Source organism: Coloeus monedula, assembly GCF_965178545.1.
Source record: "Coloeus monedula genome assembly, chromosome: 17".
Taxonomy (NCBI): Eukaryota; Metazoa; Chordata; class Aves; order Passeriformes; family Corvidae; genus Coloeus; species Coloeus monedula.
Window position 1 is genome coordinate 8,396,891 of NC_138797.1, and position 24,297 is coordinate 8,421,187.

Below are 24,297 nucleotides of genomic sequence, written 5' to 3' on the forward strand. Positions count from 1 at the left end.
TATGCCAAGATTCACCTATTCTACAGAAAATAAAATACAGAAAAACAAACAAAAAATATTTTCTGTAGAATAACAGGTTTTTGTATATACATATGCACAGAGAGAGATTTTATTTCTACCTCTCTACCAGCACCCTAAATAGCTTTCCCTGTACAGATACATAAATATCAATGTTGTATGTTTATGATAATGGCATAATAGATGAAAAAAAAAGAGGAGCCCTTCCTTATCAGTAATTTCAAAGGTTGCAGACCTGACATAAACACAGAACCGGAAGAAACAAGGAGAAAATACAACTATCTTCACAGGCTGGAATGCAAGCAAAAATATTAATAAATAAATAACACAAGCTGCGGGCTTAACAAAAGCTTGCAGATCAAATTATTTGCTTTACTTTTAAGGTCAGCACTGCAGGAAGCAATAATCCTGAAGATTAAAAATAAAAAAAAAAAAATCAAACAAAGATCAGTCCTAAGGATAAAAGCAGAGCTACAACTTCAATCACTTAAAACTACCTGAAACTGGGAGACCTGTTCCAAAACAGGGGTGGGGAGGAGGGGCTGGATGAGGGAAACTGGATTGCAATCAGAAAATGAGGAGAAAGCCCAGGCTGTGTGCAGAGATGCTAATCTAGTGCTGACCTGGGCACTGCTGCATTGTAAATCTTTTATTTTTTCTCTGCAAATTCTAATTACAGCATTTCACGTTTCCTGATTTCTAGGAAACCAGCGTACAAGGCTTGATGATTTTCTCTTTTTTCTTTCTCTTTGATTTTTATTAAGTTGTTTTTCTTTCCCTTCCCTTCTCCTCTTCCCCTTCTCGCTCTGAAGTCTTGGCAATGCACGAGAACGTTTTGAAATGCCCCACGCCCGGGTGCACAGGACAGGGTCATGTCAACAGCAACCGCAACACGCACAGGAGGTACCACCTTTGGCTTCTTCTTACACAAGCACAGGGACAGGACAGGGGGAATGGCTTCAAATTGGCAGAGGACAGGGCTAGATTGGAAGAAATTCTTCCCTCTGAGGGTGGGGAGGCTCTGGCACAGGGTGCCCAGAGAAGCTGTGGCTGCCCCATCCCTAAAAGTGTTCAAGGCCAGGTTGGATGGGGCTTGGAGCAACCTGGGATAGGGGAAGGTGTCCCTGTTCATGGCAGGGGGGTTGGAACGAGATGAGCTTTAAGGTCCTTTCCAACCCAAACCATTCCCTAATCCATGGCTCTGTGATTCTATCTTGATGAGGTGCAAGGTGAGTTTGTCTTATTACTCGTTCAGTGTGGAGGAAGCAAACACTTTTCTCACGGGCTTGGTGCAGTTTGGGTCCCTGAAATGAAGGCTTCTGTGCTCATTCCTCATGCTTGGTTTCCCTCTCTCTTTTTTTCTCCTTCAAAAAAACCCCCAACCAACTCCCACAGTTTATCTGGGTGCCCCATTGCTGCTGCTGAAAAATTAGCCAAATCACATGAAAAGCAACAGACCCAATCTGGTGATCCTGCGAAGACCAGCTCCAATTCTGACCGGATACTCAGGTAAGGGGGACAGGAAGGCTCAACTCTACGTCCCCACACTGCCCCAGCCCTTCCCACCCCACCACACTCACAGGAACAGCTGCCACGGCTCCCTCCAGCTGTATCTTGGTACTGCTGAGCCCTGTTGTTATGATCATAGGTCTCGCCAAGGTGGGGAGGTATTTAATTGATGATCCCAGGGAGAGCATTGAGGACAATGAATTGCTTCTGTAGCATCAATTAATGCTAAGGCTACAGGCCAAAGGGTTTTAGCAGTGCAGCAGAAGGCACTTGTGCCGATTGCTCCACAGCACAAACTGCCAGCAAAGGCTGGTTATTATATCAGCATTATAAATAGGGTGGGCTCAAGGAGGGAGATGAGGAGGAGGAGGAGATTTAGGCTACCCACAGATCACTCCATGGCAGCTGTGCATTAAAGTCCACCTGCTTTTCTTCCTTAGCCTGCATGTTTCAGAGGAGAGGAACCTGCCTCTTGTTTCCAAACCAGTCACATTAATTTTGATACTTTGCCTGTCTCTCTCTTCCTGGGAGAAAGGGCTGTCTCCCATTAAGGATGTCCCTGATAGATGCTGGCTTCCGTAGCTGATGTGATTCATGAGGCTACAGATGGATTGGAATATGGTTGGTTATTTTGCAATGGGAGCAAGATAAAAGCCACAGTACGAGCCCCGAGCAGCCCTCCCACAAAGGCATCGAGCTCTGATTCATTTATTTATTTGCCCACCAGGACTGCTGAGCACCCTGGTGCTCCAGCTCTTGCTACTTTGGAAAGGCCATTTAGGGTGATTACTTATTTATTTGCAGCAGAGCTCGCGCCCGGCACAGAGCGCTCTGAGCGCGTCACGAGGACGGTCCATGCTCCAAGGAGCTCCCGCTCCGAGGACTCTCTGGTGGAAAGAGGTCACGGGAAGGAGAATAACAATAGGCCATTTATATACAATTTATATGCAAGACAAATTGATTCATGATAGGCAGCCTCACAGCAGCCAGTCTCTAGGAGGGGCTGCAGGCAGGGGAGAGGCCCTGGCACCCCTGCAATGAACCTGCAGCAGGGGCTGAGCTGAACTGGGGTCCTCAGGCCTTTGTGTGCCACCCTGTGTCATGGGTCCCGTGAGGGAATGATGCCCAAGCTTGTTCTCTTCTGGAAAATGCTGCCACACCATGACAGCCTGCAAGAACATTGTGTTGGATGAGGCTGACACCTCGGTGTTTTGCTTAAAAAGAGGAAAAAAGAAAAGAAGGTAAAAAATGATAGAAAAAATAAAACTGGAGTCTGAGAGATCCAAACCAGATGCAGACTCACTGAGGGAGAGCAAAAGGGCTGTCACTGCCTCCTCGTCCCCAGTAAGCCCTCAGGAACAAGGTGGAGCTGCACCCCCATCGTGTCTGGTCCCCTCTCAACAGTCACCTTGTCAAGGAAAAGAGAAATAATTGCTGTTCATTGTTTCATCCTCAGGCCTATGTGCTTTGTGAAGCAACTGGAGATCCCTCAGTATGGAAGCTACCGGCCCAACATGGTCCCAGCAACCCCCCGGGCCAACCTGGCCAAGGAGCTGGAGAAGTACTCCAAGGTCACCTTCGATTATGCAAGTTTTGATGCTCAGGTTTTTGGCAAACGCATGCTTGCCCCAAAGATTCAGACTAGCGAAACCTCACCTAAAGCCTTTAAATGTAAGTTGGGAGCAGAGATGGACTCGGTTTTTGCATTTTCTGCCTTTCTCTGTGTTGTGAGGCTCTTGGGATCGTGGCTTTGGGGTGATGGGAGAGTCTTGGGTCTGAGCTGCTGGACCCTCCTGGGATGGGGAGGGGGAGATGGGTCCCAAGGTGGGCACCTTTGATGGTGAGGGGAGTCCGTGGCTGCTGGGAAAGCTTTGTTTGGAGGAGAGTCTCCTTGACTTCAGCTTTGGGAAGAACTGTGGTGGGAACACTAATCTGAGTGATGTCTCGAGGTGGGATAAGTTACACAGCTGTCCTCAGTTGGTCCCCGTTGCTTTGCAGCTCATATCTATTGATCTGGCTTTCCTCATCTGGCTAAATGGATTACAGTTTTCTTCTCTTCCATCTTATATATGACCCACTCCCCCGATTTGTCTTCCCTGCTGTGCTCTGCTCTCCAGCTCTACCTATCGATCACCCACCTCTATCTTCCAGCTCTTTCCTGTTGTAGCCACCCATCTCTGCTCTGTTCTGAGGACCTTGCACTGGTTATAACTCTGGGTGAAAATGAATAAACTCTGAGGGGCCAGGCTACCAGGGGCAAGAGGGACACTGCATGGGGACACAGCCCATGCAAACGTGTTATTTGATGCCAACTGTGCACCTCAAGACATTTTTCTGAGGGGGTAAAAAAATTATTTAGGAGCCCAGACTGTAGAAGTCAGCAGCCTCAAGAGGGCTTTCTGTCTGGCTAATCCCACTTCCACAATCCTGTTTAATCCTGATGCAGCTGCTCTCTAAAAAAGTGCTCGTACTTGAAAGCATCCCGGTTGTTGCACTACAATGGGAGCGCCCTTTATTACAGTACTAAATCTGTACAGGATCAGACAATGAAATTGGATGGAGGCCAGAGAGCACAACTGCCACTGTCATCCTGGGTTAGGGCTGATGGAAAAGTAATTTGTTTCCAGTACAAGTGATTCTCTCACTGAATAGATTGTGTTATTTGCAATATTAGCAAAGAATTTTCAGGGTAATTGTACTGACAAAAATAATTCCAGCAGACCCACTAGGATAATCCTTTCTATTTTTTCTCATCACTTATTTCACTAATTTGCTGATTGCGAGTCTATTAGTGATAGAAATACTTATGAAATGGAAAAGCATCGCTGAGCCTACGGTGTGAAATTGAAATTGGCATCTCCCGATCCTGGATATTGTCAGGTTGGGTTGGCGGATACTTGCACCCCGCCTCGGAGACATGGATTAAACTGGACAGGAAAACAAGCAGCCAGACACAAGAATAACCATGTGACCAAACCTCCAATGAGTTAATCAAAGTGACAAGATGAATATGATTGCCAATCATAGCAGCGAAATCTGCTCCTTTCGCTGAGAACTTATTTTGAAGAGATCTTCATCCAGAGGGATTTATATTCCCCCGCATGTGTGTGCATAACTCCCATTAATGTCAATATGCATTATACACACACGCAACGAGGAAGAAAGCAGTGCTGGGGAAGATTAGTATTTTATAGTGTCTTATATTACAAGTTTGTAATGGGAATAATGAAATCACTTTGCAGCTGCATCAGCTGAGGTTGGCTTTGCTTTGCCATGATCAGGCTGAAGCTTATGAGTTTCCCTGGGTGAGCCTCCCACTAAAGGGGAGATGGTTTCCCCCAGAAAGAGCACGGTGGAATGAATTAAGAATTTGAAGGTTTCGATAATTCATTCAGAATACAATCCTGGGGCTGTTCTAAATCAAATGATGTCCTGTTTGCACTCACTGAAAATACTGAGGGCCTCTAAATGGGACCAGCTTCAAGTTTTATTAACAGGGAATTATTAGTTATTATTAGGGAAAGTTTTATTGTGCATCCACCCTGAGAAATCCTTTCATTTCACAGGGTATGAAGAAAAATTGCATTTCCAGGCTGGCACTGCTGCTGCTGTGACATACGGGAGCAGTGTGCAGCTGTGTAATAAATCCTGTTACTCTGACATATTTAAATGATATGTCAGCTGTCAGAAAATCCATATTTCACCAGTGTCATCCTTGGAAGCTCATATTTTATGACCACGTTTTTTCTATTAATGTAATTTTATAAATTTTAAGTTTCCAAACATGCGACTAGAAATCTCCCTGTAAGGCAGCCCTGCAGATAAATTATGGAAAGAAAGAGAAGAATAAAAAAAGAGCCAGCAAGCTTCTCTAAGCTTTCTCCTTTAACTGCTTCCACTGAAGGAGCAGCTCTAATGAAGAGAAGCACTTGTGTTTTGGGTATTGATGGCAGAGCCAGTTAATGAATTAACCTTTCACACCAAGCACAAGCTGCAGCCAGCACTGCTCCTGTTGCACGTCCCAGGCAACAAACCAGCCCTTGGATCGGGAATAACCCCAGGAACTGTGCATACATTAACCGTGTGACACTGACTTAACCTTTCCCTGCTGCTCATGCCGCTTATACATTAGCCTTGTGTTGTTCCTTCTCTTTTTATTCCAGCCAAACCTTTTCCAAAGGCCTCTTCCCCCAGCCACAGCCCCTCCAGCAGTTACGTGAAGAGCACTTCATCTTCCTCCACAGGCTTTGACTACTCCCATGACGCTGAGGCTGCGCACATGGCGGCCACCGCCATCCTCAACCTCTCCACCCGCTGCTGGGAGATGCCCGAGAATCTCAGCACCAAGCAGCAAGAGGCCCCCAGCAAGGTGGGTGAATGTGCCCAGGCACCACTGCCCAGGGGCCAGACTTGAAGTTTGGGATGGGAGAAGTACCTTGGTTTACCCTTCCTTTCATTTTGTTTTTGTAAATATAGAAGGAATGCAGGCACTCATACAAAATCCCCCTTTGGCTTCCCGCTTTGGGTTTGGAGGAGAGAATCTCGGCTCTTAGAGTGATGTGGAGGTGCCTCGTGGTTCAAATTAGCCATGTGAGATGAGTATCAATCCCAAGCCAAGTCTCGGGCTGAGACTGGATATTAGGAAAAGTTTATGATTTCTGATGATGGTCAAGCCCTGGAACTGGCTCTTCAGGGCAGTGGTGGAGTCACCATCCCTGGAGGGATTTGAAGGACATGTGTATGTGGCACCTGGGGACATGGTTTAGTGACAGGCTTGGCAATGCTGTGGGTGAATGTTTAGACTTCATGATCTCAGAGGGCTTTTCCAACCCAAACAATTCTGTAATTCCATGATTCTCAGAGCTGGTTTCAGTTGTTCCCTGATCTGTGTCTGATGCCATTTGAGATTCCCCAGTTTTGTCCATTCTGACCTCCACCTATTTTTCAGAGGAACACAGGTTCTCCAGAAGTCCCATGGAGCACTCCCAACCTTGGGCAGATGTTTTGGATGCCATGAGGCATCCTAAGTGGCACTAGATGCCTGTGTTCAATCAACTGAGTCAAAATGCCACACTGCTGGTAGTAGAGGCGTGCCTTTGCATGATATGTTCCTGAAATATTTAGGAAGAGCAACCCTTGTTATTCAGTTCCTCCTACCTGACTGTGGAGAGGATGCAACATGAAAACCTGCCTGCTGCACTGCAGAAGACAAACAGGGGCAAGACTTCCATGGGGAATTTCTGGCAGCTGCTAACATTGGGTTTGTTTCCAACTTTTCAGTCCATGGACATTGAGGTGGATGAAAACGGGACTCTGGACTTGAGTATGAACAAACACCGCAAACGGGAGAGCACCTTCCCCAGCAGCAGCAGCTGCAGCAGTAGTCCCAGCATGAAGTCCCCAGATGTGTCCCAGCGCCAAAACAGCACCAGTGCCACGAGCAGCACCATGACCTCCCCCCAGTCCAGCCAGACCTCCCGCCAGGATGAATGGGATGGGCCCATTGACTACACTAAACCAAACCGTCAGCGGGAAGAGGAGCCAGAGGAGGTGAGCAGTGGCTTTTGATGCTTGAATAACGACTCATGGGATGTTGAATGCCATGTTTGCCTGCAGAGTTGTCCGATTTCCCACAGAACCCCCAGTTTGTCCTTTGAGACAAGGAAAGAAATATTCCTAGCTTTGTTAGTGCTATCAGGTATCAGCCAGGGCAAACCAGGCAGGAAGCAATTGCTCTTGGATCTGTTGGGGTGCCCTTGCAAAGGAAGAACCCACCACTTTCCTTGCCCTGTGTCTGCAAGGCTTTCTTTGTTGTAAATCCTGTCAGCTCTCTTGCAGCAGTGCTGCTCCTGGTGGTGTTTCCTGGGATGATTTATATCTGCCATTAGCGCTACAGCCCTGCATGGCACTGACATTAATCCTGCAGGTGAGGAACCCAGCCATGACCCCCCAGCTGGCCTGAGGTGCCCGGCTCTGGGAGCATCACCTGCCTCTGCCCATGGGGAGGCTGTTGAGGAATAGTGTGAGGGGATTGCACAGAGCTTCATCCCTTCAAGACCTCGGGAAAGCCACGTGTAAATCCCTGTACGGACATGTTTTACCCATTTTTATTAAAACCCCAGGAAATTACAGGCTGTTGGATCTCTGGGTTGGGTATTGTGAGGTGCTTGCAGGGGGCTCAGGAATGTTGGCAATGGTGCACTAACCCTTAGCTGGGATGAACTTGGGATCCTTTCCCACCACAGCTCAGCAGCAGTGACCCCACCACAACTCTGGCCCTTTCCTTGCAGTCAGAGCCTGCTGCTCACTCTTTTGCCTCCTCGGAAGCTGATGAGCAAGAAGTGTCAGAGGAGAACTTTGAAGAGAGGAAATACCCAGGTGAAGTTACTTTAACCAACTTCAAGCTGAAATTCCTCTCAAAGGACATCAAGAAAGAGCTGCTCACGTGAGTCCTGCCTTCTAGTCTCTTCCTCCAAAATCTATTAATATGTACTTAGCCAGGATGCTAGGAAACAAAATTAGTAAATGCATTTTAAAAATAAGAACTGTAATTCCCCTTCTTACTGTGATTGATCTTACTCATCCTCCTACAACTGCTGATCAATGAGGCAAAGTATGTTCCTATGTGGCCTTAGTTTGCAGTGATGAAGGCAACCTGAGAGCTTGGTGTTCTTGGGATTCATGGACAGGGTTGTGAGAAACTCCTTTCAGGGCCAGTTTTTCCTGGTGTTTTCCAGCAAGAGTGTTTCTGGCACAGTGATGGTGCCTACCCAATGTCCTGATTGTTTGGGACACTGGCTGGTGCTGCGCAGCCAAGAGCACCCAAGGGACCTCAGCACCTTCTTGAACGGGGTGTTGAACACAAGAAGACAGGATTTGTTGGCTTAGAGCAATGGGTCCCAGCATTGTGATACTGTAGGGTCACAAAGTGGGACCTGAGGCTGCAGCAAGTTTGCTGTTGTGTTGCATTTTGCACTGGAGAGAGACCTTGACCCAGCTCACATCTGTCTGTCCGTTGTGTGGCTGGAAGTACAGACCCACATCTGCCCTATCAGATGGAGTATGGCTCTGCATCCACACTGATTCCCACAGGAATGGTTCATGTTTAAGAGTTTGAGCCAAACACGGCAGCTTGGGCCTGGCTCTGGTCTAACAGCACGTTGGGATCAGCCTGGAGGTTGTGATGGGGAGGTTTCCAGGCATCCCAGCTGTTCCTGGCTCCTTTCCTGTGCATCTGACCCTCCCACACATTATGCAGGGAGAGCCGGTGGGCACCGTTTTGCTGATCTCATCCAAATCACCCCTCATCTGCAGGCAGGAGGCTGAGGGAGCAGCCAGGCAGGGAGGAGATCTGTGAGGGCAGAGCAGCAGCAGCATCTTCCCTAAATGAGCAAAGCTCAGACCAGCTGCCCTACACAAAGCTGTAAAGGGTTTTTTAAAACCCACCAGTGATATGAACAGCAATTTCTGAGGTAGAGCCCTGAAGTCCTCCTGTGCTTTAATTTTATTGTGATGGTAGAGAAATTTCCTAAATAGAAACAGCCCTGGAATAAATAAATGGTGTCGTGGGCAGCCCTGAGCCTTCCCTCCCCATTTAATATCCTTGTTCCTCTCTGGCCCAAGGGCTGTAATGAATTAGCTGTAGTTAACTCAGGAGCAGACTCGCCTGCTGTGTCTGATGCTCTGTGTCTGGGTGCAGTTCTTGGGCCACTTCCAGGCAGGTGCTCCTCACCTGTATCTTCCCATCACCCCCAGGCACAGCCAGAGGTTGCTGTCATTCCCTTTCTGCAGCAAACAGTGTTTGCAAGCTTTTCTTTGCAGGTGTAAGGGTTGGGAGGAACAAAAAAAAAAATCATTTCAGGAAGCTGAAATCTGAAGGACCTCATTCAGATATGAAATCTGAACAAGATGATTCCTGTGGCCAGAGCTTCAGTATTGCAGGAATCATCCAACCTGGCAGCAGCCACCAGGGGTGGCCACTTCTGTCAGGCCATGCCACCCAGCAGGCTGCTGCCAGTCCCCCACTGCCACCCAGCCCTCCCAGCAACTACGGCTTTTAAACACTTTCTTTGCCTTTGACACCATTTTTCTCAATTTTTTTTTTTCAAAATGTGTTTTTAGGATCCTTATGGTCTTTTAGAAGTAAAAGGGGAGGAAGGGGAGCTGAAAGGGAAACAGATGGTTTATATTCATGCAAACAGAAACACACAACAAGGTCTGATGGATGGGACTGGTGTAAGGAGTCAGGCAGCAGGGCTGGACTAAGACCCCCCCAGACAGACCCTGAGGGGGCTCTGCTGGTTTTGCCCACCCGTGGGTCTTGGGGAATCAATTCCTTTCCCACACTTACGCTCTTTGTTTTTGTTGTTGCCCAGTTGCCCAACCCCAGGCTGTGATGGCAGCGGACACATAACGGGGAACTATGCCTCTCACCGCAGGTGGGTAGACATTCTTTTCATGGTTTGAACTCTAAAGACAACTTTTTTTTTCTTTTGGTATAGTTTGTGACCATGTGGATAGTTTGGTTCCGTTTCCTCCCCTTCTGTTGCCCCTCTCCCTCCCCATGTCCCAGACCTTTTTCTTTTTCCCTTTTTTTTTTTTTTTTTTTTTTTGCTTATCCAGATATTCCATCTCTTCTCTTTCAGCCTTTCTGGTTGTCCTCTTGCTGACAAGAGCCTCAGAAACCTCATGGCTGCCCACTCTGCTGACCTCAAGTATGTTTGCGCTCAACTTGGAACTCCTTTTTTTTCTTTATTTCCACCCTTTTTTTCTCTCTTCTCCCTTCCTACCCCCACACTTCTTGCTCTGCTTTTGCTTTTCCATCCCCTCCCTCCTCCTTTCAAAGAGCTGATCAAAACCTGCCTCCGAGGAGCTCTGGTGGAGTCCAGCTTCCAGATGCTGCATTGAAGAGGCAATGGCATAGAGGAAGGATAATTTTGGGGAGGGGGCTGATGGCAATGATTGGAAATAACCTGGACACCTGGCAGCTTTCCTCTGGGCACTGTAGACATGTTATTTTCTTTGTCACTTGGCATCTTTTCCCAAGCTCTTGTTGCCTAGTTTGGGCCATAACCCTTTTCATTTAACATTTTTGTCCATCTCAAATAATCCAAAGCCTGGATTTATTTTTGGCTAGAGACACAGCTGGGAAGTCACCACCAGCACACAGCCAAGCCAACTCTTTTGGAGAACCTGGGGTGCTATTTTTATGCTACATTTTAAGGGCTGTTCGTGATGCAGTGAGAGAGGTTCCTCTTCATTTCCATGGTTTGTGGGGGAATGAAAAGCAAAAGCATGGTGAGGCCAGATCCTGAGCCAGTGGGCAAGGGCTCATGGAAATTCAAACCTCCCTATTTCCATTGCTGCTCCTGAAGGGAGGAACCTGGTTTTGACATTTTCATTCAGGAATCTTCCTCTAAATCCCGTATTCAGCTTTGCTGCTGTCTCCTCCAAACTCCTCCTTTTCAGTAGGAGCTTATTCTTCACAGGTGGCTCTCCCAAATGCTCTCTTAGGGTGCCTTCCCTAAAGAAAGGTGAAATTGTATTTACTTGGGACACTGAGGAGACCTCAACCCTCTCTACCCAATCTGCATCTCTGGGGTAAAGCTCATTGTGATTTTTTTTCATCATCACTTTCGTGGGCCCAGACTATCCTTGCAGGCTGAGTCTCCTCTGAGTTCCCCACTGAATCCAGCTGAATCCAGGTTTTGGATCATTTAGACACATTCGTTACGAATTAGATACCATAACTACAGCTGAGGAGCCTCCACTGAGGGTTAAACCTCATGAAGGGCTTCACATTGCACAGGCTTAAAAAATCCAAATGTGCTGTGTCCTGTGTGCAACCAGGGATTTCTGGAGTCGTAGGTGAGTCAGTGGGATCTCAACTGGTCACTAAGGTCATTGGAAAAGTCCCAAATCCCTCTGTGGTGGCGCCTGGACTCCTCTGTGCCCCACCACCAAAGGTGGAGCTGGTGCCAGGAAAAGTGTTTGTTAACCTGCTCCTTATCACAGAGGTGGAAGAGGTGGCAGGATTAGTTGATATTAATAGAATATGCTGGTGGATGGCAAGGACTGCTGTGATTAGCGCTAAGTACACTTAATCACACACCATAGATGATACACGTTTTGAAAGGACCTCTTAAGAGAGCTTTGCTGAACTGGTGTTTCTCCAACAGCTTGAAAGAATAGCCAAGTGATCAAACAATTAGTGTTAAAGATATCAAAAGCTCTCAGGAGCAGTGGCCACTTCCAGCAAGGGCCAGACAAAAAGCAAACAGGCTCATCCCTGAGACCAAGCATCATGTCCAGCCTTGCTGTGCAGCATCCCCTGTTCCCCTCTGGCATACAATGTCAGTGGTTTTTATCAAAATACTGTGGAAAATGGGAGACTTCTGGCCCCAAAAAGGCTTGTTAATATTATTTCCTCAAATACTACTTTTTTCTATGTCCTGGTGAGGATGGGAGCAGAGAAAGAAGGAAGGGATTTTGAGATATTATTGATTGCACAGTCATAGCTTTTCACAACTCCAGATAAGACCATGTCAGTGTTTCTATTATAAATTCTATTTCAGGGGTTAATATCGCTGATACAAAAAAAATAGCTCCAGGCTGGAACATGCAATAAAAGGTCTCTGTTGGTATGATTTGTCTCCAGATAATTAAAAATAAAAATCAAATTACTTCTCTCTCCTCTTTAAAAGTCCTGAAAGGAAGAAAGTGTTCGGTGTTAATGTTTTCATAATTTCCTCCCACCCTGAAGCTAGAACAACAGAGAAATAGTTTTGCTTTCTACTGTAACAGTGTAGAGCTGGGAAATACCACAGTCATCTCCCAAACCTGTAATTTCTGAATGAGTTGAAGAATTTGCACCCTCATTGAGGTCCTGCTGGATGTGTCCCTGCTCTTACTGCATCAGACCTATGTGCACTTATGTTTTCCTGGCTCTGAGCCTCCCTGTTACCCCTGTGAGTCCAGGATATGTCCCTGCTCTCCTACCCGAGGTGAGGTACCAATTTTTTTTTACCAGTGGAGATTATTCAGTGACCTGCAAATGCCAAAGTCTCCCTCAGAGATGCTGCAAAGAGGAGAGTTTTGATATTTTCTGAACAAAAAAAGAAGACTTTAAAAAAAGCTGTTTTCCAAGCTGGCAAACTAAAGACACCTCTGGAAACCATTGCTCCACTGACTCTCGGGGCCAGAGCACCAGCACAGAATCACAGAATAGTTTGGGTTGGAAGGGACCTTAAAGGCCATAGAGTCCGATCCCCTGCAAGTGAGCAAGGACACCTTCAGCTACCTCAGGCTGCTCAGAGCCCTGTCCAACCTTTGGGAAAGCATCTTGCCTTTCCAAGGGCACTGACATCAGGGGCTGCCCGTGCACCACCACGTTGTCCGAGAGACACTGACCCCTGCCCTGCTGCAGGTACCAACCAGTCATCCCAACCAGGCACCGGTAGCTTTAAAAACAGGGATGGAGGAAGAGGAGACCAGGTGCTCTGCAAGCTCGTGGATGTGCCCTGAGCCTTGCTCGCTCTGCTCGGAAGGAGCAGCTGAGCATCGTGGATTTCCTCCCCACACCCCCTCCCCCGGCCCTAATCACTTGACTCAAAAAGCCCTGGCTAATTGGCAGGCTGGCGTGCACATCCTCTGCAAACACTCCTCTCCTCTCTTCCTTGTCCCCATGACAACTTTTATGTCCGCTGCGTCACCTACAGCATTGGGAACAGATCTTTGTGCTCGTGGTACTTCACATCCCTTCACCGTTCCCTCTCTGAGCCCTTAATGATGTGGTGCATAACTCGGGCCATTATCTTCGTGCCGCTGGGTGGGCTCGCAGCCCCCACCGGCCTTTGTGCAGGTTTGGGTGATCACAGAAGCGTTCTCGAGCCTTTGCTGGATGCTCACCTGGAACCCCACGGCCACGGACGCACCTTCAAAGGTCACTTTGTAACGCAGTGGCTGAGGACTGAGGGGCAGATTCTGCACCAAAAGCTGCTGGTGCACCTGTGTGGTGACCCAGTGATCCCCAGCCTGAGGCCCCTCACAGGCTGTCCCCCTGCTGACCCCCTGTCGCCTGCCCATGGTGTTGTGGAAGGACAGGACCCAGGGATAACCTAACCTTTTCCCACCTCTTCCTTCATCATTTTCCCTCAAAAGCACCAGCCAGTTTTGCACTCTGAGGACCCTTCTGCCATGGGCTGCCCATTTGCCCTCACTGAGATTATGCCCCCAAAGTCATCTGGAACTGAGCCAAGACCTTCTGCTGGGCTTCTTCTTGGTGGTGGCCATGGGGCCCTGCTGTCCAGATCTGTAGGGTGTTTTTCTGGTTTCTTGTCTCTGCTTGGGTCCATCCTGCTGGCCCTGGATGGCCCCTGCTGTCTCCTTATGGCTTCCTCAAGATGACAAACATTGTCCTGGAGGGATTTTTTTAGCTCATTATCTGCTCCTGAGCTGTCCCCTTCACAAGACTGGGGACACAGGCTGGGACCTGAGTCCTTCATGGGAGAGCAGCCACTCACTGTGCTCCCAACATTCCAAAGATATTCCTCTCCAACACCACATCACGCAGTGATGCACTGACTTCCGTACCATGGATATTACAGACCAAATCTTGTCCTTACAGAGGCAGAAGGCGCAGGAAGGAAAAGCCTGCTCCTGTGTTGACAGTGCCCAGATTTCTCTTTGAAAAGAGCTGTCACAGAGTGTCAATCCCCTGCTCACATCCCCAGGCTAATCCGAGCCTCCCTTGCCTCTGCAGGTGCCCTACTCCTGGTTGTGATGGCTCTGGTCACATAACAGGAAATTATGCATCGCATAGAAGGTAAGATCTCTCTTAAATTATTTTCTCTCTCCCTCTTTCTGTGTTGCTTTCTCTCCTTTTTTTTTTTTTTTTTTCCCTGCAGTGGGCAGAGTTGTAAAGTTCTGAATAAAACATTAATGTTACTGACAACTGAAGCCTATTTTCATCTCTTTAATCTGACTTCCCTTTTTTTTTCTGATGTTTCCAGCATCTGATTAGAAGCTCCTTTCAACAGAATAAAAGACAAGGGGTCAGATTTTAGCTGATGCAATGTTCCTGTTAATATTGCTACCTATTTATGACTTCTATTATCGCTTTAGAACATTAATAGCAGAGATCTGAGCCTTCTGTTCCAACAATTCCATTAAACATTGCAGGCTGTTAGCAGATATCTTCTTATCTAGACACCATTAATTACTGTCCATCTCCCTCAATTTTTTACTATTTTTTTTTCCTTCTGACTTCTCCTCGTGATGTGAAGCTGCAAAACGAGAGAGATCAAAAACACTGTGCCAAATTCAAGGGAAAGATGACTGAAGCGGGGGAATAGCAAATGCAGGGATTCTGCCAGTGAGACAGGCCTTTCTTCTCTTTTTAACCACAGTCTGTCAGGCTGCCCTCGTGCCAAGAAAAGTGGGATCAAGATTACCCCGACAAAGGATGATAAAGAAGACCCAGAGCTGATGAAGTAAGTCTGGAAAATAACTCCTGAACAAAGCTTGTCACTCCATGCCCTTTGCCTCACACAGATTTACGTGGGGGATCAGCACCCACCCCACATCCCTCCTCAGTCACGCTGCTTTGAGCATCCTCTACTGAAGCTCTTTGCTGTGTTTTGGTGTTGCAGTTCTGAGATTTGATGGAAAAATTGGGTGGTGGTGGGGTAATGCTCTATTTTTTCTTATTTGTTCCTGCAGATGTGAAAGGTAGGCTGGTAGGGCCCTCTCTGCTAGCTGTACTTTATATAATTCCAGAAAAATCACACCAGTGTTGTAAATGAGGGTAAAACCCCACATCAAGCCAAACATTGCAGGTTTTGGGGAAGCAATGGGCAGGCAAGGGCTGATGGACTGGCTCCAGTGCCAGGAACACAGAAGCAGAAACTACCCAGCTCTGAGCTGGGTCAGGACCTGGTAACCCTGAATAAACTGTTTTGTAGAGTCTTTGCCAGGGCAGAATATTTGAAGTGAACTGGAAAAACCTTTCTCTGCTGCCTCAGGCTGAAGTTTTCAAAGCATCCCAGGGGGTTTATTCCTGCGGGGAATAGAGATTTGAAATCGCTTAGTCCACCTCAGGAGTTTTCACGAGCTGTGAAATCCATTTGTCCTGACTTTTAGCAAGTCTGAGCATCGCAGGCTCAGCACGTGGGGTCTGGATCTATATCTCCTTACACACCTATACGGCATCAAAGGCAACACTGACTCCAGGACCCTATTTTTTATTGTTACCTCAGAGCATTTCCAGCCTTTCTGGAGCCTGTCCACTCAGCCAGCAAGTGCAGGTGGAAGGGGGTAAAAAGAAACATGGAAAAAATTATCAACCTCCTCCAAGAGTTTCTGGTTGCCCCTGAGTGCTGGCATGTCTGTTCAAACCCCATTGGCTCAGCACACTGTCTCCAAATGGATCTTTTTTTTACTTATTTTAGCCCCAGGGCAGGTCTTGCCCTCACAGAGGATCAGAGGTGGATATCTCCATGTGCTCAGGTTTTGGCCTGGAGCAGAGGCGGAGCCAAAGCAGGACCCAGTGGGTGTGGAAGAACCCTATGGGGTCGGTGGGAAGCCGGGATGTGCCCACTGGGGGGGAAGAACCTTTCAGAAAAAGATGATATTTGAGCCATCTGCTCGGTTCTTCCTCCTCAGTCTACAGGAAGGAAAGCCTCCCAGTTAAATGAGCCATGTGATAATTAGCAGGATTTAGGAGACTTTATTAAAAATTAAGCAACCTACTTGTGAATTTGTGGGAAAAAAGCCTCTTTTGGCTCAAATACACTGAATTGCTGGTGGTGTTGCAATGCTGTGCCATTAACCAGTGACACAGGGAAGGAAAGGACAAGGAGCAGACTGGTGTTGTGCAAGTGCTGGCTGTTGTACCTTTGCTCTCACCATGGTTGGAGCCCCCAGCTGGGAGGTCACCCCTCTGCATGGTTTCCCCAGGGACACGTGCCCTGTGGAGCTGGGGAAGCTGTGGTTTTGCTCATTTGTGCCTTCCCCATTCAGGGCAGGACAGGGCAGGAATGTGCCAAGCAGTTTCCCCAGTGTGGTTTCTCTGCACAGAAATCACTTCCCAGTGCAAGGAGAAAACGGGTTTTTATGTGGCTGTTTTGTTATGGTTCAGCTGGGCCTTGTGTAGGAGCATGGGATCGGCTGGCAGGACAGCCACAGCAGAGTGAGGGTCCCCACCAGCATCCTCACCAGGGGTTGGGTTTCTCCTAGCCCACCCTAAAGATGCAAACACTGGGAAGATAAAATGGCAAGGAATCATATAATTGTTTGGCTTGGAAGGGATCTTAAATCTCACCTCATTCCAACCCCCTGCCATGGGGTGGGACACCTTCCACTAGAGCAGATTTCTCAAAGGCCCATCCAGTCTGGCCTTAGACACTTCGGGGAGGGGGGGCATCCGTAGATTCTCTAGATTCCAGGCTCCAAATGGCGTTGGAGGATTTTCTGACTCCTAGAAACCTGATGTCATCCACCCCCAGAGAGGCCTCGTGGGACCATGGACATGGGTGCAGGAAGTGTGGGATGGGCTGTGAGGGTCTCTGTGGCAACAGGAGGTGAAGGCATTCCCTAACATCCCATGGCCCAGGCACCAACCCCCCCTCTTCCAGTACACCCAGGAGGAACAGAAGCTCCTCTGAGATGTGCAAGACAACGTGGCACAACAATCCCTGGCTGGTGCCTTCCCCCAGCCTGTGGAAGTGTTTGTTCCACCACCCACGGCAAGGTGCGCCCGGTGTGGGTTTATGTTAAGGAGCTTTGGCTCTAAATCCTTCCTCCGTCTGCACTGAGCTCCGCTTGGAACCCGGCCGAGTTTTGCACATCGTCACCGAGGAGAAAGTCATTTAGTGCCTGTTGTTTCTGCTGTTCATCCTTCAAGTAATTTGCTGCAGACGCGATTGAACAGATCACCTCAACCTTCAGCAAGCCCACAGAGCGGAAGCACCCACAGGTGTCCAATTGATCAGATGCTACTGGTGCTCCCACTAAATAATAATATTGTAAAAAAAAATAATTTAAAAGATGTCCAAGACAGATGTTTTGCAGAATAAGGCTCTGGTTTATTTTTTAACAATGAAAGTGTAATAAAAGTTAAATTAACGGTGTAAAATATGTAATGGCTGGGCCGTAACGGCTGCATACGAAATGCTGGGGTTTGTCTCTTTCTCTCTTGCTCTTCCCCCCTCTCCCCCTTCTCCTTTTCCTCCTGAGGATTCAGTAATTTGCTCGTGATCATATAAAAGCAATGATGTTATGAATTTACTGAGGATCCTGCTGGCAGGGATATTATAAGTGAATTGTGCTGCATTTGCAGCTGATTAAAATCGAGATCAGCATTTTTCAAATTATCTTGGGAAAAGGCTGGGTGTAGGCCCCCCCCCCTTTGCTGTCATCTCCCTTTTGTGTGGAATGTAAACAATCAGGGCAATAATTTCTGCGGTGAAACGCAGCTTGCGATTTTCAGGAGCAGCTCCGCGAATGTTTTTGCTGGGGAGCCTCAAAGTCCCTAATTACTCCCAAACTGAGGATATGGAGATTGTTTTTGTCATTTCTTACCTCCTTCCACCTCCCCTATTTTTGAGTAACCTCCCTTGAGTAATAAATTTTAACTGTATTTATAATTGACAAGCATTTTTAAAACAAATGCAAACCCCAGCAGAAACCCTGATAGATAAATGGGGCTTGTGGGATGGCTGGATTTAGGGAGAATGCCATTAGGTGAGGAGGGAGGAAAGAGGTGCCTTTTAGAGAGCCACTCGTGTGCTTGGCAGCAGCACAAGTTGTGTTGGTGCTTCCACGAGGCTCCTCACAGTTCCTGTGTGTTTCAACTGGCAATAAGGAGGCAGAAGTCTGGCAGTGGCAGGGCTCGTGTGCTGCCTCGATGATAATTCCCACTTTATCCCCTTTGAGCATGGGTTGATCTCCCCAGAGGCAGGATGTGAGCCAGGAGGAGGAGGAGGAGGCAAGCGAGGCCATGCCGTGGCTGCAGGCTGAGTGATGGCCCAGTGACTTGTCCTGTCTGACAGGGTGCAGGCTCAGAAACCCCTCGGACGCCCTCCTGGCAGGAACAGGGCTGCAGTTCTTTGTGCACTGCCTGAACAGCTCCTGGCTCAGGAACTGGCTCCTGGGGCGGGCTGTGTCCCCAAGGACACAGACAGTGCTCCTACATTGTGTTGACTGTGCTAGTGGAAGGTGATAAGCGATGAGTCTGGGTTCATCAGCAGCGACACCGGGAAGAGCCAGCAGTACGTGTGTGATGGTTCAGTGTGAGTGTCAGCCTCGGGGTACATCAGGATCCCATGTCAGGCAGCCCAACCTGCCATTTTTGTCCCCAGTGAGGCACCAAATACCTGGTTTCTGACACCATTGGGACCTACTTTTGCTTCACGTGATGTGACCTCCACAGACTTCCCTCCTGCAGAACTCTCCTTGATTCTCTTTGAAGAGGAGCAGTTCTCTTTTGAAGGAGCAGTTCATAGCTCTTAATTTCCCATCTGCTATTTCCATCAACCAAGTACCTCCCCTGTAAACTCCAGACGAGACCCAAATGCAAATGCTCTCTTCCCAGGCTTCCTCATTCCTGCTCCTCAATAATTTCCTTACACCTTTATTCCTTCCTTTTGTTCCTTCCTCTTGATTACTGTGCTGTAACTTGGGGTGATTCCCTGTGCCCAGGTGTCCGGTTCCGGGCTGTGTTGGGCTGGGACACATCAGCGGCAAATATGCGTCTCACCGGAGCGCCTCCGGGTGCCCTCTGGCAGCCCGCAGGCAGAAGGAAGGATCCCTCAACGGCTCCTCATTTTCCTGGAAGTCCTTGAAGAACGAAGGCCCAACCTGCCCCACCCCAGGCTGTGACGGTTCTGGCCATGCCAATGGGAGCTTCCTCACTCACAGAAGGTAAATCCCAGGGTTCAAATCAGTGTGAGTGTGATGATGTTGCTGTGGACTGATTACCTGCCCCAAGATGCTGCTTGAGCAGCGTTCAGCTCCTCAGGCAAGGCTCAAGAACTGGTGCTTTTGATGCTGAGTTCAGTCAGGTTGAAGTTTACTGAACAGAGAAAATGTGTGGTTATTTTGATATTCACAGAATCACAGAATGGTTTGGGTTGGAAGGGACCTTAAAGATCACCTCACTCCAACCTCCTGCCATGGGCAGGGACACCTTGCTCTGTCCCAGGTTGTTCTAAGCCCTGTCCAACCTGGCCTTGGACACTTCCAGGGATGGGGCAGCCACAGCTTCTCTGGGGAACTCTGGCCTCACCACCCTCACAGGGAAGAATTTCTTCCTAACCTCTAATCTAAATCTCTATTTGCATGCTGGAACAGAACTTGAGCACCACAAATAGGAGTTTGGTGCCCAAGAGAACCAGACTCATCTCCCCCTCCTCACCTGGCACAACTCTCTTAGGAAACAATGTGTTTTTAATCTTTGCTTAAAGAAAATTGCTCTCGCTTTATAAATGGGGAGTTTTGTGGCATTATTCATAAAGCAATTTCCTCTGTACCATAAAAAGCTTTTAGAAGAACTGTCTCACAGCTTGAATTCCACCAAATGGCACATGCTCTTATGTTGGAACATAAGCACCTATAAATACTGAGAGTTTATGAAACCCATTTTTACTTGTTTTTCAGTTTGTCAGGGTGTCCAAGAGCTACTTTTGCTGGGAAGAAAGGAAAACTCTCAGGGGATGAAATTCTCAACACAAAGTTCAAGACCAGCGATGGTAAGGTTTTTCACTCCTTTGCCTTGCAGGCGTGTCAGGGTATTGAGCCCGTGGATCTTTTTCTTAATAGACTTAGGGAGATTTCAGCTGAAATCTAGACACAGATTTCAAGGACACCCATTCCTTGGGTTTTCTGGGTGCTTGTGGTGGCATGGTACCAGTCTCACTCCTCGAGTCACATATTTTAAGGGAGCAACAATAAAGAAGGCAAAAGAAGTAATGCTGAAATTCAGATTTTTTTTTCCCTTCATATATTCACTGGCATTTTTATAAATCCCTTGCAGTCATTCAGCAATTTTCACCTATTCAGGGCTTTTAATACTGAGATATTTCTGGATCTGGAATTTTATTAGCAATGGCACTTTGCATTTCCAGTGCTATTACTGAGCTTTCTGTGGTATTTGACAAGTTTCAGGCATTGAACTTGAATACTTAGATAGTTTGGAACCTATAAATACCTGCCCTCCTCTAGAATTATTGCTTTATTTTATGGACCTTGTAATTTCTCATCAAGACATGCATTAGTTTTTTAAGTGGCATCATTCCAAACTCAGGATTGGAGAAAGTGACCTGGTTGTTAAGGACAATCAACCTTGCTGGGTATGGGGATGTGTTGGACTCCAACTGCTCTGCTGTCCTTTGCTTTTGCATTTGCATATTGACCTGTTCAAGTATCATTGAACTGTGATGATAAAAACATTAGTTATAAAAAAAAAAATAGAAGAAAAAAGGCAGGTGAGACGTATGTCCTGTTTAGAGAGGATGGTGCAGCAGGATGGGCTCAGCAGAAAGCCCAACACTTTTGTTTTACCCAAGAGCATTAGCTGACTGCCCGTGACCTTCCTTCCCGCAGTTCTGGAGAACGATGAGGAGATCAAGCAGCTGAACAAGGAGATCAGTGAGCTGAACGAGTCCAACTCAGAGATGGAAGCGGCCATGGTGAAACTCCAGTCCCAGGTTTGTCCATGCATTCAAGCCCAGGGGTGCAGGGTGTTGGGTGCCACTGGTGAGGGTTGGTAACCCTGCCATGCTCCTTGCTCCACAGATCTCCACCATGGAGAAGAACCTGAAGAACATTGAGGAGGAAAACAAAATCATAGAGGAGCAAAATGAAGCCCTGTTCCTGGAGCTCTCAGGGTTGAGCCAGGCTCTCATCCAAAGTCTTGCCAATATCCGCCTTCCGCACATGGTAAGAGACTTCGACAGTGCTCGGCCCAAGATGGCGTCACCGAGGGAGCTGTGCCAAACCCAATTCATGATAAGGCTTATTCACAATTAAAGAGTGGGAGAATTTCTTTCCATACACCTATGTGTCCTTTATAAGATCAGTACTTTTCCCTTATCTCTGAAGCTTGCATTTTATCTCCCTTTTGTTGTCATTTTCTGCTGATCTCCCTTTGTATCTATTGTTCTGTCTCATTACATCTGGAAGCACTATCACAAAATAGGAAACTTTATCAAGGGCACCCAGTGCCTTTTAGGCTAAGACAGCACAAGCAGAGATCAGGAGGGATTGGATTTCAACGTCAGAAAGATCTTAGTGCTCCTATTATAATGCAGGTAGTTTCAATTCAGTTTTGAATAGCTGGCAGCTAAAGAATAGCATTCTTAAAGAGAGTGCATTTTGTTTAATTTAACAAGGTCTAACAGCCCACAGCATGTTACCATAGAGTTACTGAGAAATGAAAAGACTGCATTAAAATAGTAAAACCACAAAAGGCTATTAATTACCTTCTCTCTATTCCCAGGAATGTAATTACTGTTGTCAAAACCAGGTGTGTGGAGGTGGGGCTCATGTTGTTGAGAAAGCTGTCCTCTTACAACTCATAAAGACCATTGCAATGATCAGAGAAATGAGCTTTTGATTTATTTTTTCTTCCACCCTTTTTTTTTTTTTTTTTTTTGGGAATCTTTTTCACTGGGGTTTGTATTTAAACTCAGGCTGGCTGGAGAGAAGCCATCCTCCAGCAGAGCAGTTTTGGATAGTATTCACCCAGCTGCCTAACTGGCAGAAAACCACTCGCTGAGAGCTTTTGTGTAAAATATTTGACACATAAAGGTCAAATAAACTGTTCAGCAAATATTTTTTCAAGGTTTCGGGCAACTCCAATTAAATGATGCCCATGAGACTTGTATGCTCATTTTATTCCCAGTCTTTTTCTTCCTGCTCTCTCTCTTTTTTCCCCCACTAAGCCCAAGTTAGATATTTGCAATGCCCCTCAAAAGCAGAAGCTGTACTGCAGCAGAGAGCTGGGCTGGGCAGCTGTGAGCCCAAGGTGACCTGACCTTGACTTTGGTTCTCTCCATGATGTTTCAGCAGTCCTGTTGTCCTCCAGCCCTTCATTTCCATGCCTTAATTCAGCCTCCAGCCTGTCAGGCTGCCTGTACACACTTAACCTGATGCTGTTAATAGTTCCACAAGGCCAGTGCATAAAATTAAGGACCTGGTTAAGATCCAGTGGGATCAGGGAGATGATGAGATTGCCGTAGATGCAGCACTGTACACAATAAAGCTCCGATGGGGAGACCTTTATCTGTCTGTACATACAGAGAATCATGGAATGGTTTGGGTCAGAAGGGACCTTAAACCTCACCCTGTTCCAGCCCCCTGCCATGGGTAGGGATAGCTTCCACCAGACCAGGTTTCTCCAAGCCTGGCGTTGAGCACTTTCAAGAGTCCACAACTTCTCTGGGCACTAAAATACACAGAAGGTTTATTGCAAAGACTCTCATTCGCTTCCTGCTCTTCTACTAACACTTTTATTTGGCTTTTTTTTTTTTTGGCTGCAGGAACCAATTAGTGAGCAGAACTTTGATGCCTATGTGAACACACTGACAGACATGTACACTAACCAGGAGTGCTACCAGAACCCGGAGAACAAGGACCTGCTGGAGAGCATCAAGCAAGCCGTCAAAGGCATCCAGGTGTAGTGCCGTGGGATGGAGAGCAGCAAGCAAACAGACTGTAAGATGGAACTTTCCCTCCAAGTATTCAGGTTTACAAGTTAGAAAACTTGTTTAATGAACGAAAAAAAAGAAAAAAAAAAAAAAAAAGGACCAAAATGTAACCAAGAGGCCATTTCTGAGACATGGAACTGATCGAACTCAATGTTCTCGTTTACTTAACTTTGGACCTTCTTGAGAAAAGTGGGATTTTTTTCTACCTGGACCACAAGGTAGATCAGGATGGAAGGTTAAATTCTCCAGTAGGCTGTGGGGCTTGGTAGCAGGTGAAGAGCAGGCATCTTTCATGAGTTGCTGTGCTCTTGCAGAGTTGATCCAAGGGTTAAAATGTTACAAAAACAGGGTCTTGTCCAATCCAAGACTAGTGTATGACTGGCTTAAACCCTCATGTTGTCTATGGTCGTATGTCCAGATCACCTACTCACACATGAGTTATGTTCTATGTTGCTACAAGTGCTGGAGCTGCAAGCTACCTGTAAATCTGAACCTGTGCTGGGCCTCCCAACCGTGAAGTGTTCAGATATCCACTGGGCATGGGAACTCTGAAGTATTATAAAGTAGCTTATTTTTATTTTCTGAAAGAAATCTGAAGAGCAGTTCTGGATCTCCAGTGGAAAGCGCAATGGAAAAAAGGTTCTCAGGGAAGCTTTTGGAGTTTGCAACTACAGTATTCCTTTGTCTGTCTTAAATATGAGAGTAGCTGTTATGAATAGGCCAATTCCAGATATTTCAAACAGAAGAATTTCTTTAATGTGTCATGGTCTGGTGTATATGATTTTTTGGAAATCTGTTTGATGACAGTTCTGGTTCTTTTCATTATTGTTATCATCCCTACAGTGGCGCAGTACTGCCAGTCCAGAGATCATACATCAATGCCAGAGAACGGTTGAGATTGCAATGAACAAAACAAAACAAATCAAAAAGAAGCAAAAACCAACAAAAAGAGAGATGTTAATTGATGGCCAGAAAAGTGCTTATGTACCGTGAACCAGGAGTTGATTTCTTACACGTATCCACAGGGCAATGAGGACGGTTTGGTTTGGTGTTCTAGGATTTGCGT

The 24,297-nt window shown here is 47.0% G+C and overlaps 1 protein-coding gene across 1 annotated transcript in view; it reads left to right on the forward strand.

Annotated features, from left to right (window-relative positions):
* The window catches only part of MYT1 (myelin transcription factor 1), a gene marked incomplete at its 3' end in the record, with an annotated part of 39,614 nt that extends 16,410 nt beyond the window's left edge, over window positions 1–23,204 (forward strand). Inside the window, exons 8-22 of the mRNA XM_082293063.1 lie at window positions 831–921; window positions 1,414–1,527; window positions 2,984–3,198; window positions 5,691–5,896; window positions 6,808–7,077; window positions 7,818–7,972; window positions 9,903–9,965; window positions 10,173–10,241; window positions 14,288–14,350; window positions 14,934–15,017; window positions 19,225–19,446; window positions 20,182–20,273; window positions 21,127–21,230; window positions 21,319–21,462; window positions 23,064–23,204. Coding sequence (XP_082149189.1) covers window positions 831–921; window positions 1,414–1,527; window positions 2,984–3,198; window positions 5,691–5,896; window positions 6,808–7,077; window positions 7,818–7,972; window positions 9,903–9,965; window positions 10,173–10,241; window positions 14,288–14,350; window positions 14,934–15,017; window positions 19,225–19,446; window positions 20,182–20,273; window positions 21,127–21,230; window positions 21,319–21,462; window positions 23,064–23,204 — 2,033 coding nt within the window. The remainder of the gene's footprint in view (window positions 1–830; window positions 922–1,413; window positions 1,528–2,983; window positions 3,199–5,690; window positions 5,897–6,807; window positions 7,078–7,817; window positions 7,973–9,902; window positions 9,966–10,172; window positions 10,242–14,287; window positions 14,351–14,933; window positions 15,018–19,224; window positions 19,447–20,181; window positions 20,274–21,126; window positions 21,231–21,318; window positions 21,463–23,063) is intronic.
* Between the last annotated feature and the right edge of the window lie 1,093 nt (window positions 23,205–24,297).